Source organism: Cibotium barometz, chromosome 31 (assembly GCF_041138505.1).
Source record: "Cibotium barometz isolate CiBa-2024 chromosome 31, ASM4113850v1, whole genome shotgun sequence".
Lineage (NCBI taxonomy): Eukaryota > Viridiplantae > Streptophyta > Polypodiopsida > Cyatheales > Cibotiaceae > Cibotium > Cibotium barometz.
Genome location: NC_141076.1, coordinates 49522668 through 49543333, shown reverse-complemented (window position 1 = coordinate 49543333; position 20666 = coordinate 49522668). Strand labels below are relative to the sequence as shown.

At 39.4% G+C, this 20666-nt stretch overlaps 1 protein-coding gene across 2 annotated transcripts; it reads right to left on the bottom strand.

Moving 5' to 3' along the window:
• Nucleotides 1-10344: 10344 nt before the first annotated feature.
• On the bottom strand, nt 10345-13281 carry LOC147620979 (scarecrow-like protein 21). Of its 2 annotated transcripts, none has more exons than XM_086825266.1 (2): nt 13056-13281; nt 10345-12780 (listed from the first exon to the last, which is right to left on the bottom strand). In XM_086825266.1, the coding sequence occupies exon 2, from the start codon at nt 12393-12395 to the stop codon at nt 10518-10520; it is 1878 nt and encodes a 625-aa protein (XP_086681392.1). In that variant the 5' UTR covers nt 12396-12780; nt 13056-13281; the 3' UTR covers nt 10345-10517. The 2 variants fall into 2 exon arrangements, with proteins under 2 accessions (XP_086681392.1, XP_086681394.1); XM_086825268.1 differs by having other exon boundaries at nt 12945-13162.
• Nucleotides 13282-20666: the final 7385 nt, after the last annotated feature.

Sequence of the window (20666 nt, the reverse complement as noted above, 5' to 3'; positions counted from 1 at the left end):
CTCAACCATCCTCTCCAAGGTACCATGGTCCTCCCAACCCACCATAGCCACGTTGTTCTTTCAGAATACCATCTCCTTCATAGTGCCCTCCACCTTCTTTTATCTCCCCCACCATATTCTCTACCTCAACTTCCAGTCCTAGTGTGCCGAATCCTCACCTTTTCTTTCTATTTAAAAGAGGGCAATTTCATTGACCCAAGACCAGGATTATGACTTTTGTAATGTCAATAATGTATACTTAGACTAGGACATTAGCCTAGACTATCTTTTGGGCCCTCGGACATTACTTGGGCGGTCGAGTATTATACATATAAATCTTGTATATAAGACATTAAATGACTAATGAGAAAGGACATAATCCCATTCTCTCAATTGAGTTTGAGTATCTTTCTCTTACAATTGAAGCTTTCTTTTGTGACGAGGCATCGAAAATTGGCTCTAGTTTTGGGGTGCCACACAAAGTGGGCACACATGGCTGGTCCAAGGTTACATGTGGAGGATCAGCCACTTGTCCTAGATAACCACCCCAAATTCAGTCAAACACAGTGTTCGGGAAAAAACTTTAAGTGAACTCGACATGAATTTTTCTCACGATTGGGTTGAAGAGGAAAAGGTAAATTTGAACAAGGATTTTCTTCAAACTTTCATCCGATTACTACTATTTAAAAAAAATGGAGGTGGCATTTGTTGAAATATACAAGTGAATAGGGTGTATGCGGGAACAAGCCCTTAGCAAGAGGCTGTAAAAGAGAATATGTAAATGAGAGAGAAGCTGTGAAAAGGTGAGAGGTATCTAATGGGAGAGAATAAAGGGTAGCATGAGAAGATTTAGGGTGTGTGGAGATATTCTAGGAAGAGGTGGAGAGAATCAAGCAAAAGAGGTGGAGTGAATCAAGGAGAGATTAGTGGGATTAGATGCTTGGATGTAAACTCTATAAATTGAGGCATTGGCCTAATGAGAATTTGCCAGTTTTTGATTATCCATGCCTACATTAAGCTACCAATTAATTGAGGCATTGGCCTAATGAGAATTTGCCAGTTTTTGATTATCCATGCCTACATTAAGCTACCAATTAATTGCTCACTAATCTCATCTTAATCATTGTCAAATCTCTTTGTTAATGATGTTGATTCTAGCATTTGATCCACCATATCCCATTATCTTGCTAATCATCTCATTAATTAAGATTAGAAAAAAATCAATTTTTTTAACCTCTTTTTCAATTAACCTATGTACCCCTAGCTGGTGGAGGAGCTCTCTCTCCCTTCACACATAACATTGGCCCAAACCCTTCTAGCCAAACATAGCTACACTCCTTGTGTTTTCGCCTGTTAAAACGAATCGCCAAATTGCCATCGTGAGCTGCAAATTTCCACATTTTTTCAAGTGCCATTTTTCTGAAGTAAAACTGAGATCCCTTCTGCACCAGATACAATTGGTCTAAGTCCTGTTGGCCCCAGGGGTTTTGAAGGGTGCTCTACAAGCTGGTGTGAAGACAATTTTTGATTTCATCAAGTCTACAGTGAGATCCAAGCTCTGCATCAAATCTGCAGGTGACTTTGGTAAAACAGAGATTAACCCTTCAATGTTTGGTCAAATCTTGTATTTCTTGGCTTAATCCTATACTACACTAACTACTATTGATGGCTTTGAAAGGAGTTGAGCTCATTTGAACTCTACGGCCCCAGATCTGGACTCCCTGCATACTCTGTTTTCTGCACATAAAACAGAGGATTATTTTGCTAATCAGTACTAATCACTATATTTTGGTGCGATTGAGGGTTCAAATTAACCATTGGGTATTTGATACAGATCTCTATAACTTCAGTTTACAATTCGGAGATGGTTTGATACTCCAACCATTCAGTACAGATTTATTACCCTTTTGATACAGATCCCTATTTGATACAGATCCCTATAACTTCAGTTTATAATTCGGAGATGGTTTGATACTCCAACCATTCAGTACAGATTTATTACCCTTTTCTTTATGTAATTTTTGGTGAATTTATGCTGATAAATCTGTTGTGATCATCACTTTAAAAACACTAGATTGAGTTGTAAAAGGGTAGACACTGCCCTTGAATTTTGAAATTGGATCAAGAGGTAAGACCCCCTTCACATCATCATGAGCACGGCACAAGAGATAGCCAAATTTAATGGGGAGCAGTTTTATACATGGCAAACAAAAACCATGTATTTGCTCATGAGGAAAAATATGTGGGGGCTAGTTGAGGGAAGAGATGAATGCCTAGAGGTGAGTGGGGAAAATGAGTGGAAGAGCAGGAATGAGAAAGCATTAGGTCTCATCGTACTCAATTTAAATGATGAAATCATTCATCATATCACACAGGGGCAAAAGACGCATGGGATGAACATAAATTATTTGGCACTCAAGCAAAAAATTCAAATATAAATCTGTTAATGCAATTCTACAAACTGGATATGAAGGAAAGTGAACCTTTAATCACACACTTGAACAAATATAAAAGCATTAAGCAACAACTGGCAGTCATTGGTAAAAAGGTAGAAGATGATGAGGCACTAGCAGTGCTTTTGAAGAGTGTGGACAAAGGTGAATATGAAAACATTATAGCAACCTTAAAGAATGTACCTGAACTGAAGCTGCATGAGATAGAAGGAGCTCTACTAGAGCAAGAGACCAAGGTCAAAGAGAAGAAATGGCTAGACTCAACAACTGAAGAGGAAAAAGCATTTTTCATCCGAGGAGGATTCTCATGAGGATGAGGATGAGGACGAGGAAGAGGCAGAGTAGGAGGAAGGACCTTCACTTGCCACAACTGTGGAAAGCCAGGACACATGGCAAGAGACTGCTACAGCAAACCCAGTGGAGAAGGAATGACATCGGCAAACTTCATGGAGGCGCCTTAGGAAGTGGAGTCAGATCATCTTTTCTGAGAGAGAGAAAGAGAGAGAGAGAGAGAGAGAGAGAGAGAGAGAGAGAGAGAGAGAGAGAAACCCCACAACCCAATGTAACCTGTCCCAACAGAGTAAAACCACCTCTGAGCCACCGATGATGTAGGCCATGTGGTAGATGTATGTGTGAGCACTTTAGTCAAGGTCACGGGCACTTGTAGTAGCCTTGGACACATAGAGAGAGCGAGTGTCAAGGACTATGAGTTTAGGGACTTGAGGCACTAGTCGCGGACTACCAAGTAAGAGGGAAACTTGGTATAGGGTCCAGGTGTGCTAGGAGTATTCACTTGAGGGGAGGTGTTGAAATATACAAGTGAATAGGGTGTGTGCGGGAACAAGCCCTTAGCAAGAGGCTGTAAAAGAGAATCTGTAAATGAGAGAGAAGCTGTGAAAAGGTGAGAGGTATCCACTGGGAGAGAATAAAGGGTAGCATGAGAAGATTTAGGATGTGTGGAGGTATTCTGGGAAGAGGTGGAGAGAATCAAGCAAAAGAGCTGGAGTGAATCAAGGAGAGATCAGTGGGATTAGATGCTTGGATGTAAACTCTATAAATTGAGGAATTGGCCTAATGAGAATTTGCTGGTTTTTTATTATCCATGCCTACATTAATCTATCAGTTAATTGCTCACTAATCTCATCTTGATCATCATCTAATCTCTTTGTTAATGATGTTGATTCTAGCATTTGATCCACCATAGCTCATCACATTGCTGCAAATTTAACAACATTTTTTCCTTCTCCTCTCACAAGACGAGATAGATTTTTCAAAAATTGAGTAGGCTTCAAGATAAAAAGCGACGCTGTCTTTTCCCAAACCTTGGTTCGAACACATGGAGAATTGGTTGCCCTCCATTGGTAATAATTAGAAAGGACATTTTGCACTTCATTGCCTAGTTTTCAAAACTAAAGAAAACCCTATGCGGTTTTTTATTTCACATAGAAAGTTAGAAGGGACATTTCGCACTTCATTTCCAAGCTAAAGAACATGTTCGATGTGATTTTTTATTTCACACAACAAATAATTTGGGGGGTCCTTTGGTTGACATGGTAAAGGTAGCATATCTATCTAAATTTGATGAAGAGCAAGAACTTATGCACCCACATTTCCAATGCAATACTAGAAATTTCAAAGATGCAAGAGAAGCTGCAGATGTTATCTTCACCAAAGCACTTAAAAGTGTGGATTTTAAAATAATAAAAAGATACAATTTGTTTGGTTTCTCTTTGACAAGCTGCAAATGTTATCATCACACCAAAGCACTCAAAAGTGTGGGTTTTAAAATGATAGAATTGTTTGGTTTCTGTTTGACGGATTCTGCCTTTTAAAAATAACTTTTAATGAGAAAGGAAAGCAAAGAAGTTTGGTTGTGAGAAAAAGGGCTAGTTTCTTGGTTATGTTTACTACAATGGAAAGTGGCAAGTGGTAACCAAATTTCCATTTACATTGTGTTTGCTAAATGGCAAGTGGCACGTGGCAAACCAAATCTCCATTTACATGGATGGACCACTTGGTTTGTAAAATGAGGCAAGAGGAGTGTTCTCAGACACTCTTTTTATAGATGTATTCTTTTCACCATGGATTAAAGAGAAACCAAAAATTTTAAGTGAGCATTTTTTAATAGTTTCATCAAATTATAACTAAAACTTGATTTGTTATTTTTTACTATTGCAAGAGAGGTATTGCAAGAGAGGATGCTAGTGGGGTAGGTTATAGCTCAAACTTGATTTTTGAATTCTTACAAAGAGAGAGGATGCCAGTGGGGTAGATTCAAATGATGTACCTCATTATAGATAGGGGTGCTACTATTGGACTATAGGTGGTGGCAATAGTAGGCACCAGGCCGGTAGCCTAGGAGGAAAACCTTGAAAATTTCTAAGAGGCATTGTTTCTTCTTGCATTTTGTTAGAAGAATTTTTCAGATTTAAAACTTTCTCTGGTCCTATCTTTGCCCAAACCCAAGACTAGTGTATGATTGTTTGGCTACGAAAAAGAGGAAAGCATTTGCCACTTCTTGCCAACTCAACAAAAGCGGTGAATCTCCTAAAAAGACTTCTCAGTTATTTCTCTCCCCAAGTTTAAGAGTGATTACCAATGTTCTAGAAACCAATCTTGTCGAACATTACATCAATCCTTTTTCATTATGGATTGAAGAGGAAATGGAAAATTTTGAATGAGAATTTTCTTCGTTACTTTCATTTAATAATAAAATAAGCTTGAAAATTTTGAGGGTGTTTTTTTTGCTTCCTTGGAGATTGAATTTCAAAGTGGCTATGATAATTGTTGAGTTTCAAAGCAAGCGAGACTTTGAACTTTAATTATCTCTTATTTTCCAAGAGTGGCGAATCTCCTAAAAAGTCCTCTCATTTATTTCCATCCCCAAGTTTAATAGTGGTTGTGCTAGCAATGTTCTAGAAACCATTTTTGTGAGAATCTTACAATCAATTCCTTTTTCACCATAGATTGAAGAGGGAATGACAAATGTTGAAGCAACATTTTCTTCCTACTTTCATGCAAGTAAAACGAAAGCTTCAAAATTTTGAGAACTTTTTTTCCCTTGCCTACAATTTTGAGAAGGCTAAAAGTGAACCCATCTTTTCTCAAACCTTGGTTGGTAGATTTGGCTTTTAGCAGATTATTTGGAGACTGAACTTCAAAGTGGTTAGGAGGCTCCCAAAGGCACTATCAAAACTTGCTCAACAGTGCATGATGGTGTTTGTTGGCTTGCACCGATGCATGGAACCATTGCACACAACAACAAAAAGCCCTAGCGAGTGAGACCTGGTTTGAATGTAACCATGGTTCGAATGGAACCATGTTTCCTTAATCAAATTTCTGTGACTAAAACGGGTTGATGAGAGGTTAATTGCAATCTCAATGGTCCAGCGTCCAAGTGACGTAGAAATGCGTCATGCGTACGTTTCTTGATCTTCCAAGTGACGTGGGAATGCGTCATGGCAAACGTGTGATACTGCGTGGCGATCGTGTGGTACCACCACAAGACGGAAGGCAAGATTGTAACCAATGGGGGAGAGCCAGGTGAGGTCTGCAGGGGGGTCTAAAATGAACAGGAGGTGGGTGGAGGGTCGCTGTGGCAGCTATGGGGTGAAGGTCTGCGTGCTTTCATGTCAATAGGCAACCTCATCTTGTCACGCACACCTACACCTGTGTGTGTGTTGACAAACTGGGCTACGGAGGGGGACTACACAATCCCCTTTTCAACCTCTTTTTAAAATGTCCCTCTCCCTGCCTTTTGACTTTGTAGAACGCCACCATAGCCGCCTCTGGCCTGCCCTTCCTTGCTTCCGCTTCTGCAGCTGCACGTTGTTTTCGAAGCCATGTTACAAATTCAAAGAAGAAACCCTTGCAACCCTCTCACTGTCTCGCTTCTGTTATCCCTCCAGAATTTGGCACTCAAGTCTTTCTACGCTTCAAAACGTGACGCCATTGATTTGGCAAGACTAGGAAAAAAAAAATGCTATGATGCGATAGAGCACTTTTGTCCTCTGGTTTTTTTAAGTGTTTTATGATTTTTCTTTGTTGACTTCTTTTTTGTCTGCATATACCTTTGTTGAGATTGTGCAAATTTGTATGATTAAAGGTCAGGTTTTATATATAGAAATGCATTTTCCACAATCTACATGGTGCTAATATTATGACATGTGGATAATGACAAAAGAGATTTCCCTTGCAAATTTCATAAAGTTGTAGACTAGTTAAGGTTATTTAGATGCTTCTCTTTCTTTGAGAGGGTTGGCCCACAATTTTTTTTTGCGGGCAAGGTATGACATTATATTATATGGTTGTTTTGAGAGGGCTGGCCCACATTGCATTACCATGTGCCAGCCTATCTGTTTGGAAATAATATTCAGCCTTGTCTTCATGGCATGGTTTTTAAAAATTGTCCTTGAAAAATAGCCAATCACTTTTTACTAGCCAGTGGGCAAAAAAAAGCCCCTGTTTTTTTTCTCTTGCTTGTATGATTAGTAAATAAGCCCAATAATTAAGCCTAAACTTTCGTGATAAACACAAAATGTGAAAAGAATTTGAGATTTTCATTGTCATTTCATGTGAGCAAAGAGTGTGCTTAATGCAATTATATTAGTGTGCTTAATGCAATTGTTATGCCTTAAATAACCCAAGTCTATAATAATATTGCTACACTTTGATTGTTTAATCTTCTTCTTCCGCTCACCAGTCAACAACAAGAAGATTGACCGGTTGAGGGGGTTTTATAAAAAAAATTGGATTTCGGCGGCACTGGTGGGCACCTACTAGACACGTAGCACTGGGAAGCCGTAACTGGCTATGGGGAGAATGTCCTGCAATCCCCTTATAGTCATCGCTATGTAGTATGGGACACGCAAATATATTTTTTAAAACGATCCATATACAATGAACTTTCTAAATTTTTTTTAAGAAAAGGGAAAAATCAATTCAAGGGATACTTACATTTTAGTAAGCGGTGTCTTAAAATCTCAAAATCCATTTTTATACCATTTGAACAATGGTGTACATGGGGTTGTATCTACTGAACCCCTCGAGCAAATATATATCATGAATTGATGCTATTCAATCCAAAACTTGTTATTGTTTTGAAATTTGTTTTGTTTTTGTTCTGAGTTGAGATCATGAAATTTGTTTTGTTTTTGTTCTAAGTTGAGATCTTGCTCCATGCTAATGAATCGAAATTGGGTCACATGCACGTGCATGGCACGCATGTACGATGCATACGCATTGCACACACATATGCCCGCACATGCACACATACACATGAGGCAACTATTTTCCTTCTCAAATAGTATGGCCTGCCCTTGCAAGTCATGAACCTCATGACATATTGAATTAGGGCCCAGGAGATGAGAAAAGCTAAGGAGGGTGAAAGATGTCCATGTTGAAGAGAGAGAGAGAGAGAGAGAGAGAGAGAGATGAACTCAAACGATGAGAGACAACGAATTACACAACTCAAATGATGATTTTATTAATGAGTGTTAAACTTCATAGAGTACAATGCTTTTTTCTTGATCGTGATAACAAAGTTGAGCAAAGACAGGCGGCAACAAAAGAATGGGCAGCGTAGGTGCATCAAGGATCTGGAGAGGCACAGACAAGCTCTGATACCAGTTATTGAGATCGGGGCACCCAAGAGGTGAGAAAAGCTAAGGAGGGTGAGAAAAGCTAAGGAGGGTGAAAGATATCCATGGTGTTTGTGTGCGCGCGCACACAGAGTGACAAACTCAAACGATGAGAGACAATGAATTGCACGACTCAAATGATGATTTTATTAATGATCATTAAACTTGATAGAGTACAATGCCTTTGTAGGCCTAGAGCCTCATCTTTTGACCCAAACAAATCACACATATGGATTGGACAAGTGACACATAGTACACTTATAAAAGTGGTTTCACACACGCATACAAAAATAGGTAAGTGTTCACACACTTTTAGGGACTGTTTGAACACCCTTTTAGGGATTGTTTAGCTATTCACACCCCATGGGGGATTCACTATTAGTAAAGGGGAATGTCACCTACGTGCAACAACCTCTAAAAACCCCTATCTAGGGACCCTATAGCACTAATGGAACCCCATCTTAAGCTTATACCATACAACTCCAGAGGATCATTTCTTTGTTCTCTAAACCAGATTTATGTAATCTACTCGACTAAGTATAATAAGCAGCCCTTTTCTAGTAACCTTTCCTCTTTAAAAGCCACACACCCAAAAAGCAAGAAGGCGGGTGCATTTCAGTAGGGTCCGGCTTTATAGAAAGATATGGCAATCCTCTTCCCCACCACAAAATCTTGATAATTTTCTTGAACCTATGGCAGATCAATTTCCTCATTGGGGGCTGAAAATTTAAGAGAACTATGTGGCGGGCAATGTGAGAGAACCTTGTTAGCTATGATATCAATGTAATGTGGGGCTTTTGCTTCATAGCTAAGATACAAGAAAAGAGAGGGGAGGGGTCTTGGGTTCTCCAACCCACCATACAGAGAGAACACTATTGCAACCTTAAGTCCATGCAATCGGGGCTATCTCTCAACTTGAACCCTAGTGGCTCTACTCGAACACACCCATACGCAATAATATTCGGTAAAGACTAGCCACTAATATGAGCTCAATCTCCCAATGCTATGTAGCACAAATGTTTATGAAAATAATATTGGTTTAATACAAATCATTATGTCTCTCGCGATTTAAAGTCTTTGTAGGCATTCTTGGATAACCCTATTTTCTAACCTAGGTCCTAAGTAAGATTATTGCATTTCATATGCAAATAGAAGTCATTAGTAAGGCAATGTGGCTACCTAGGTCTACTAAAATTGTGAAAAGTTTAGCTTGAAAATTCTATAACTAAGTGATTTGATTGCTTTTTACTATTAGATCCTGAAAGTAACCTTATTTCATTATGGCGTATAATTTCTTATTCATTTGCACTATTCGAACTCACTTTGGATTGCCTTTCCTAACTCCCTCCCTCCCTCCCTCTCTCCCCCACCTCCCCTCCCTTACATTTATGCTAAGTATTAGAAATTAACGGGACCTATCCCTATTGTATAGGCTTATGTGCCTCCTTAAACAGAACCCCCTCCCTTAGACTCACGCGGTACCATACTCACTCACGTGGTACCATACTGCATACATGGTCAGGTTCACACAGACAAGTACGTTCAATAACCGGGTTACACACACGTGAAGCTCCAAATACCCAACATGAGAATGGCATGACATAAATCAAAAACTTCTTTTTTCCAAGGTTTATGATTTCCTATTACAAGGGCTTTGCACATGTATAAGCATGCACACACAAACACACAGATGAGCAGTCTTTATTTCTCTTCCTTGCTATGATATTTCCAAGATATTCAAGGCAAGCCTAATAAGAACCTGTCTGCATAATGGGAGTTTCTTAAGTGATTTGCCACAAAATCATGAATCATTTACTTGCACTTTCTTCATTTCACACTCATTATGTGATTAAACGTACACTCATGATGTGATTAAAAGCAATTTTGTTCTGGATTTTAGGCATGAACTTTTTTCTATCAGCGTGAATTTATTGTAAAAAATGATAATATGCAGAGCCAGAACATGAGCATGTGCAATGAATGCATACGCCTTACATACCTGAGCACTGAAAGAAAAGAGGAGCACAATGGTAAAGCAGACTTTTGACAAGGCCTTGAAAAATAGAGACAGATGTCTGCAAGGAGCTAAGGGACAGAAGCCCCTGCTTGTAGGTAGCGAGGCCAATGTACACCCACCATATATAATTCCTTGAACTCAGGTGGGTGTCTTCTCATATCAATGAAGTTAGCTACACATAACAGCCATTCCCCTTCATAGTATCCCTCATAGTAGATAGTGTGAACACCAGTGTTTAAGAAAAGAGGAAAAAACATTTAGAGAAAGTCTTTGATTTAGTATGTCAGAACTGCACATCAGAGCTCTAGCGTGCTAGAAAGTATTACCTAATTTTACATGTTTTTAAGTGTCTATGCCTTAGCCTCTTCCTAACCAACACTTTTTCTTGTATGCTACCACTCGCTGATACCAAAAACTATCTCTTGTCAGTTAATGCCAGGCTGAAGCCACTACTAAAGATCTATTCAACCAGCCCAAAAACAGAGCTTCTCCTTCTTCGATCAATCTGTAGTTTTCACTGTAGGACTCAAGAAGAGTCTTGATGGTGCTATTAACATACGAGCTCAAAGGGTGGGGCCTGAAACCTGCCATCATCATGCGGGCTCTCCATTTACCAGTCAGCTCGTGTCGTTCCACTCTTTCTGGACCTTCACAAGCAATTATGTTCACTATATCCCGAGCTAAGCACTGCTCCTCAACATTGACTCTTTCCTTGCTTTCCCTTGGGAGAACCACATCAACAGACTCAAAAATTGCAGAGTAATACTCCAACGTCTCTATGAATCTTGCCAAGAAGGGTGCAGTGTTTGTATTAGCCTCTTGTTCCACCAGTGTAAACACTTTTGGGTTGAGGCTTTTCATCATTCTGAGGAGTCGGTCCCGTGGGTTCGTGACACACACACTTTCATCAGGCATGTGGTGTAGCTGGAGGGTAAAATTCACAGCTAGGGCCTCTCCCTCTCTTGTCTCTATCATGTCAGCTTGCAATTCAGACAGCCTCGAAGGGATGGAATTGAACTCGAAAGGGACTCTCAGAGACTCCGCCAGCTTGCTGAGTCTCTGTTTGACAAGTTGCATGCCCCCTATGGGTGAACCCTGAGAGGTAATATCGTCAACAGTCGTTATTCTAATGGAAGGAGGGCCTCCAGGCCTGCTGGCCAGGCCTTGTATGAGAGAAATCCACTGCGTACCTTGGGCAATTTGAAAGTCAAAAATGTGGACCTTTGCTTCATCTTTGAATGCTTCAGCTATGGCACCACTTGCTGCCATATATGCAAACTTGAAATAAGGGCAGATCTCATAGAGCTTCTGCATCGCTGAGAGAACATTTGCTGCTGGTGCCTCTATGCACTTCAGAACTCGGTAAAGTGAGAAACCTGAAGCTTGAAGCCTAGCCACAAGACCCTCCGACATATAGGCGGCAAGCCTCTCTATGGGGTCCCCAAATACAGACACTTCTTTTCTCAGCTCTTGCATAACTGTCTCTGCCACATCCAGTCTATCTTCAGCAATGGCCGCAGCACACATCACAAGTAAAGTTTTGGCCCGGCTTCCTCGGTTCACATTCATCATTCCAAAAGAACGCCCTGAAGAAGGCGGATTTAAAGATCCATAAGAACCTGATTCTGCTTGCTGGCTTCCTTGCTTTGCCTCTGATATAGCCAAGTTCTGCATGCTCGAAACATTACTAGCAGGCAAAATTGAATGTGGGACTTCACCTAAAAGCTCTCTCCAGGCGGAGCTATTGTAACTGGAAAACTCAAGAGAATCTGCGCCATCTCCATCCGGACCCAGCAGTTCACTTTCGAGCTCTTCCAACATATCCTTCATGGACTTATCGCCAGAGGAGAAACCACCACTGGCATCTAGGCTAGATGTTTGCCCATGCTGCACAGGAGGATAACCCAGTAAAGAATCAGGGCTTTCAACATGGCAGGAAGCACTTCTATGTGGCCCATGGGTTTGGCAGAAAAACTGGTTGTGAAAGGAGGCCTGTGAGCAGCCAGAGTTATCACCTCTGTGTGAATCACTGTCACAAAGATATTCCAAACTTGACTGAGACAGCAGCTCTGAGCTTACAGACGACTGAGGTGGAGATAGAGACGAGACTGGGGAGTTGGCATTTCTCAGCTTGCTGTACCCATCACCGGCTGTGGGTTGATTGCTATCCTCGCTCATGGCACCATTCACATGGGCATCTGGTTCATGTCTGACATCTCTGTCATACAAGTACACTGGGGGGGGATCCGTAAAACCCCTAGAATCAGCAGTGAGGCCACTATGCTTGTGAGTGTAGTGCATACTCATTCTTGGAGCCTTTGCACTCGTTATTGATTCTTCAAGGTAAGCGAGGGTGGGGAGAGCTTGGAGAGAGAATCCACAAGTGCACCTGGGTGCCGTAGATGAAAGGAGAGGCTAAAGATGAAGAAATAATGCCTTGATGAGACTGCCTACTGGAAGAAGAAGTCCTCTTAGGACCAAAATGAGAGTGCCCAATTGCAGAAAAAGTGTTCTTTCGGGACCCAAACGAGCGTCATAAAACGTCCTTTCAAGACCAAAATGAGAGTGGCCACTAGCCCAGTTGCTCCAATATAATAACCCGATTACAGGATTTTTTTTCTTTAGAGCCCAGGATGTGAGATCAAAGATCAGCCCTTACAGTTCAACTGCAGGCATGAGGTGAAGCTTGCATCTGCATGAAAACATCAAGGGAAAGAAGGGTTAGCATGGTGCAGATCTGCCTCAAAATCCGTTTCTGGTGGCACTGATGAGTGAGGGAATATACATGGACATAAAAGCAGAGAAAAGCAAGAGAGACGAGCGCTGGAAGACACTTTGTTGAAGAGAAAATTATACCAAAAACGCAACTTCGGGGAGGACACGCAAATCAGAGAACTTCTCATTCTCTCTCTCTCTCTCTCTCTCTCTCACACACACAGTAATTATGTGTGTGTCAACGATCCTTACCCATGGCTTCTTGAAGCTGCTGCGTCAACGATTTCGAGAATCCTGAGGAGGGCTCATCGTAGAGGAAGATGAAGGTCAGCCGGTATTAGACACTACCTTTGCTACCCTCCACACGCAAGAACTTGTCAATAAGAAGTAGACAGAAGGGAAACCCGCGGAGGACAAACAGAACCCTTTCTTGCCGGAAGAAAGATAAACGCGGAGGGCCCTCATCGTGTGATGCCATTGCTGGCGTCAATTTCAAAGGTCATTGTAACCTTTACCTTCCTTTCACCCTGCAGCATAATTTAAAGCACGTAAAAGTGTTTTTACCTTTGTACTTTACCCTTTACCAACTGGGAGGCATTATAAAGGATGTTTACACACCTATGAGGGAGAACAATCTGGTTTAGGGTGTATACACACCTTGGCCAATGGAAGAGTGACAAAAGCATTTGGCTTTTCAAATTTAACGGGGCACATTTGTGCCTAGTTTACCCTGGTTCAAATTTTTTTAGAAGAAAAAGCGAGATCCTCTGTGTGTTGATGGCCACTCATCTAAGGCAATGCATTGGCTCTCTTGGGCTTTCCAGGTGGGTCTTAGGGCTCCAAGTGTATAAGGGTGTTTACACAAGTAGGTAGATGAACAAGGGAGCACAATTTAGATTCATGCATACTCGGTAGATATTAAGTCAAACTCCATGCTCATCATTATTGTGTATAAGAGCCCAACTAATGGGGGCAGTAGAGGCCAACAATAAAGCAGATGTCTCACACAATAACAAAGGACGAATGGTAGACAACATAGAAGAAACTGGCATGTTGGGATAAATTCCAGCCATCACCTATAAAGAAGGAGATACCTTAGAGTATTTGCAAGGTTTTAGAAGGCTTCAAGGTTATTGGCAAATAAAGAACGGATAAGTATTTTTGGCCTATTTTTCAATCATGCTATTCTTTATCTGAATGGTGGGATGAAGTGTTTTTTTTTTGTGTTCTCATCTACAAGATGAAGTGTGTGCTTTTACATTGTGCATATGGCACACCAATTTAACATAATATCGCTACCGTAGCAACACGTGGCTCTTAATTAAGCAAGTCGAACCAGCGCTTGAAAAAACAACATTCTAGTGTATTTTTATCGACCAAAATTAAGAAAATTTGGTTGAGATTTTAAGTAGCCCTTATTTTAAGGACTGATTTTTCATATATTAAATGGCATATAGTAGAGATTTTGGAAACAAAAACCGGATAGATTTAAGGGTTGTCTTGCCAGATGCGACATGGCTCCGAAGAGATCACCCATCTCCTCATCTAGCATGTTGGGACAAGCCGTGTGTAAAGTTTAAACAGTCTAATTCAATTACAAGAATTCAATAGCTCGTTTTAAAAAAAACCAGCCTTTATTGTAATTTTAACCGTAAAGACCTGTCTAGATAAAATAATAAAATTTTGATTAAGCAAACGTGCCATAATGACTCATAGTCGAACCTTGTCCCTTTTTTTTGACCGGCTAGGATTAGGAAAATATTATCGCAAGGTCAAGTTTTGTACGTGAACGTAGGTGATGTGCACGTATACCTACGCTACCTAGTAGTCCCTCCAACTCCATATTTTCAAAGTCGTCAATCGCTTGGGATGTAGATCGCCGACCACGGCGTCGCACGTGTCCACGGTAAATAAAGGCTGACATGGCGCACCGATGATCGGATATGGGCCGTTCACCCCGCAGTCTTTGCATGAGCATTGAGGAGCTGGCAGAGTTTACATGTCAAGCACTAAAACTAACTTAGAATCCCTTTGAACACAACCTCCTATTCAAACCACTTGACCCTTAGGTCCCTAAAAACTTTTTTTTTTAGTGAAGGCACAAGAAATGGATATTTACACCGGGCTTGTGTATCGGCAATTTGTATAAGGATAGACATCCCCAGCACTCAGCGAGGATCGAACATAGGGCCCACTCAACCTCTTCTCTAACAATCGTGGTTGCCTTCTTCTTCTTCTTCTTCTTCTTCTTCTTCTTCTTCTTTTTTTGGGGGGGGGGGGGGGGGGGAAGATCTTAAAACCTACTAATTTTGATAGGTCGAGGAAACAAAATTTTGGAATTTTTTCGAGATAATGTTCAGAAGGTTATAGCTGTTTGGGATACTTTTGGTCTTAGTTTAGGATTATAATTTTATATGCAAAAATCTGCTCTAATAAGTTGTACCGAGAGTGATTTGTTTGGTTTGGGATGGAAATGGGTAGGTCATACAAAGGAGATACATCACACACCACTTGGGTTATCCGATTAGAGTTGATGTTGATTAATAGGCTTTGTTGGCATGGATTTCTACAAGGATAAATGATAAGTTTGTGTATTGGAAATCTCAGGGTTGGCCTATGCATAGCTCAAAGTGGCACAATCCATTATGATTAGCATGATACCTTTTTTCTTACCTTTATTGCCATGGACTGGCAAAGATTTGCATCAAATACAACAACCAATTCGATTTATGCTATGTAAAAGAGCAGGAATAAGCCATGGCAGACATGGATTTCTTGGGAACATGTTACTACTCAGAACATATCCAGTAAAGGGAATTGGCAATGTCATACTTATTGCAGCCAATGGTGCCAATATTTAATTAGTGAGGGAAACCTAGTACATCACATGGCGGCCATGAGGCCATTTGTATAGTAATTTTGGTAATATATCTTCTATTACGAAAAAAAAAAGAGACTCAATGTTACTCCACCCTTGGCCTATCTTGGATTGGGTAGGAGAGACACAGACGAATATCTACATATATTAATTCAATATTTTCTTTGATAGTACACAAGTTGTAGTGATGGTTGAGCCATGGAAGAGCTTAAAAAGTTCAAGTCGAATGATTCCGCCTCTAGAATGGTGGGAGATGTGTTCCCCAAGTACTACAATGGTACCATGGATTAATTGAGCCATGGAAGAACTAAAAAAGTTCATACATTAAGTCAAATGATTATGCCTCTAGAGAACGGTGGGAGATGTGTTCCCCAAGACTAGAAAACGACAAATTGATGTTTAGATCAAAAATCTTGGATGAGGCCTTTTCTATTGCAAAAAATGGCCCATTTGCCTTCTTGACATGATGCTCTAACCTTCAAGTTCATTTTAATTGAAATATAGTAATAGTTAACATGTTGAAAAAGGTATGATCCTCTCCATGATTTAATTATGTGGTAAAGATTTCTAGCCTTTCTAAAAAGTCCTTAGGTAGAAAAGGAACGTGAGAATGAACATAGAGCTAGTCATTGCACATGGATCATTTGAGACAAGGTCCTTCTTACATGGATTTAGGTGAATGATTGGAAACAAACCACATATCTTCATTCATAAAGTCTATTCAAGGACTAGTCCATCAAATTAAATCACTGATGTGTTCTCGAAAAGCCACATATCTTCATTCATAAACTCTATTCAAGGACTAGTCCATCAAGTTAAATCACCAATGTATTCTCAAAATCCACAATCTAAAAACTTAGCTTATAGCTAATATCAAGTCTTTTTAGACAATTACAACACATATGTGACATGGTCATGTCTAATATTCCATTTGTTTCTAGGTAGTAGTAAAGACCTTTCAACAACAACATCCACATAACAATGGGCCCAAGTGGCCATTGACTAGTTGGCCATCTACTAACTACCAAGAAAAATTTAATGAATTTGCAGATTTTAATTTTGGATGTTTTCCCATCCTTTACTTGTAAAAATCCCATCAACTTTTCTACGAAGAGTGAAATAAATATATCATAAGTTCCCATTAGCCTTTGTAGTGTGAGTGAGCATTTCAATTATTTCCACTTTTAACTTGGCCAAGAATTGAAATATAACACATTTTTAGTACTACTTGAATATGCCTTGAATATGCATTTGTGATCACCTACTTGTACATCAGCATGTCAAGGTATCTAGATTTTTAAAAATAAAGTGTAAGACACTTTCATAATTACCTACACTTACAACTTTATAGACGAGTGTTATCCCTTTATAGACAAGTGTTCTCTTTTAAAGGGTTTTGAATTTTGGATTAGATATTCAAATATGCTAACAAGTGAACTTAGACAAAAACCAGTGAATAAAATCCCTACTAATCAACGCACAATATCTTGTGTGGGGGGGGAACCAGTTAAGGAAATCTAAGAAAGGAATTATGTGTGCCAGTTGTCTTTTGATACAGGTCCATACAATGTATGTAATATCAATTGAAGGGGTAGAAACTAAATTTGACAAAAATGTATGTGTGCATTTCTGTTTTGATAAACAGATTGCAAAAAATTACAGTCAAATCATGTATACATGTGAACTCAATATATATGTGAATTCTATTTTGATAAGTTTGTGTTTTGATCATGCTTATTAGCATATAAGATAAAAAATTTGGAAAATTCACCCAATAATATATTCGCCAACCCATTTATAGTTTCTATGCATAGAAAAAATATATTTCTATATCATATACATAGAAAAAAAATTATCAAGCTATTTATATTTATATGCATACTCATATCATGATAATATACTCTTATTATTTTCATATACATAGAAAAACATATATTTACCAACCCTTTTATATTTATATGTATACTTGTATACATATAAATACGCTCCTGTTTTTTACCATGTTTATTAGGCTCATGTGCTCCCCCCTCAAAGACACATCATGCCATCACTTTGATTCAAGAGCCACCTTGGTCCCCTTTTATAATTGTTAAGATGGTTGATTAAGTAATAACCTCATCTCCATTGACAAAGTTTGATAAGAGGACTAGATAACAGATATGTCTCTCATGATGGTGTTAAAACATCTATGATCCCAATTATTGTTGTTATAACTAATAGTAAGAGGCACAGACGGGGATTAAATGTTTTGCTTGTAAAATTAAACTATTGGTGTTGACCCCTAGCTAGCAAAACAAACAAGATAAAACAAGATATGATTTAAATTATAAATGTTTATATGCATTGTTAACTACTATAATTACCATGGTCTCACCCGTCCTACTTTGGTAAGGTGCTTCACCATCTTAACTTTCTACAAGTACCTTTTTATGATAGAAACATATATTTGTAAGATGGTGCTAGAACATATAAAGCGGCCTTACTCTGTGCTTAATTCCAAGTGAGGGAAATCTCAAACTTCATGTATATTACTTGCTTATACTAGTAATTGAGTGCTATCATGGACTATTTTTAGGTTATGGCGGGTGAAGTGTGAACATTATCTGCTTGTATAAAAGACATTTTAGGTTATGGTCGGCCAAGTGTGAAGATGTCACTTGTATATAAGACATTTTTTGATAATTGCAGTAGAATTCATGTGAGCTCTCTTTCCTCTTCTCCCTACTCTCTTGTATGAATTCTCTTGGACCTTTGCATTCCTTGATGAATGCATGTTTATGTAGGATTAAATATAGGCTAACCCTTGCATGAGTTTCCCCTCTTGTAATGCCTCTTGTGAGTGAGAACCACTGTGAAGTAAACCCTCTTCTTGCCTCCATCAAGGTCATTGAAGCTCTTTCTCTGCACCCCATTGCTATGGAGCTCTCCAATGTGTCAAAACAACATGAGTTGCATTTTTTTAGTTATTTTGCAAAGTTCCCAAAATGACACATGCTTTGGCAAAGGTAAGGTAAGTTCTTGAATTGAATATATATGATGCCACAACCAAGGCTACCCTCAAGACTTAGCCTCAAGTCCAATCCATTGGCAAATATTGGGATTACCCAATATTGCCCAATGGTGGCGATTAGGAGGTCACACTCCAAAAGGCATATGATATTGGAGCCTTGGATGTGATTTGGTTCTATTGTCATTCTTGTTCACAAGTCATTTGCTTTGAACTTTGTGTTTGAAGTTACAACAGAGTACATCTCATTTACATGATTTAGAGAATTTAAGAAGAGGTTTCGGCTTAATCCTCGAGTGAAATCTGTGATGTCATAGGAAAGCCTACCTTAGTATCTCATTTACATTATTTAGAGAATTTAAGAAGAGGTTTTGACTTAATCCTAAAGTGAAATCTTTGATGTCAGAGGAAAATCAACCTTAATATAGCTCCTTGAGCATATAATGAGAGGAGCACGTGATGTTGCATGTATAACACATAGAATATTTAGGGCATTAAGATTTAGTTTAAAATATGCATTTTTGCATAATTTTTGAAACTAGGTCTCATTTTTTGGTTTTTTCATTAGCTAGGCTAATTAGGCATCAAAAACCTTAAAAAATAAAAAACATTCAATTGAAAAAACCCAAAGGAAAGAGTCCCAAATCAAACCTAAAGAGAGGCCTTAATCGAAGCAACGGAGTAAGGGCCATCATGGCAATAGACCAACCTAGATACCTTGTAACTGCCTTAAGTTGCACAAACTTGCCTAATATATGTTTTAGGATGTTGCGATCACATTGACACAACTTGTGTGACATCCGAGAAATTTACAATTTTACATAGTTAAGGAGCTTACTATGGGGGCCAGTGCTGCAACACTTAACTGACTCAAAAAAAATACAGTATTTCTAGTGCTAGATGGGTTAAGAAACACAAAACACGTGTTTTGGAAAAACTTTAGCCAATCCCAAAAAAATTTAAAATAAACTAATAAAAATGGAAAAATTTTAAAAATTTCCAAGCTTGTCCGGGGGATTTGTAGGACCTTCCTACACCCTGTAGTCACATGCACCTACGATCTAGGCGTGTATTAGAGGCCGATATAGATGATTGTGCATCTATTGACCTGGGCACGTAACCAGCGTACACTGGGCTCAAGACCTTCGATTAGAACCCAGTTTAGCATTATATAAGGACCTATATTAGGGACCAGTGATACATTGTCAAATTTTGACTCAATGGAAGGATCCACATTCCCAAGAAGTGAGAACCTTAACCAGGTCTCACCAGTCAAGCCAGCTACTACTATTTTTGGCCGCCTAAGTGCATACTTATGTATGGGTATCAACCCAGGGCATCTATTGATGTCGATCTTAAGGACATCGAGCTTGATGCATCGAGGGATTTCTTGCATCATATGTAGGAAATGCGGATCGAAGCTCGGGATTCTATCAGGAGTGCTCAAGATAGGGTACGGTTTTATGCTAATAGGAGACACTCATCTCGATCTTTTGAACCACGAGCGTTGGTTTATTTTAAGATTCTCATACTTTGTCAATAGAAAAATGCTCGAATTTATCTCCTAGATATTGTGGTTCATTTTCGAGTTATACATCAGATTGGCACGGTTGCGTTTGAACTTAAAACTACCTCCACATGTTAGAGTTCATCCAGTCTTTCATATCAATAGATTGAAAGGGAAACTGGGAGGTGAGGATAACACAGTTACTCCTCAAGAACTCGTTGAAGTCGAAGAATTATCCTATGTTCCACATGAACCTGATAAGGTACTTGAATTCAGGGAAAGAAAACTCTGTAGTAGTTGACTAATCCTTGAGGTTAAAATTAGGTGGAAAGATAGGGAAATAGAGGATTCGACTTGGGAGTCGGTTGAGATTGTTCAGCGCAGTTCTCCTTCTTTTCATTGGAAGAGTGCAATGTTTTGAGAGAGGGGAAGTATGTTATATGTACATTATGTGTGCTATGTTATATGCAC

Excerpts from the sequence above, each read along its gene's own strand:
- LOC147620979 (XM_086825266.1), bottom strand. The coding sequence starts at position 12,395 with ATGAGTATGCACTACACTCACAAGCATAGTGGCCTCACTGCTGATTCT.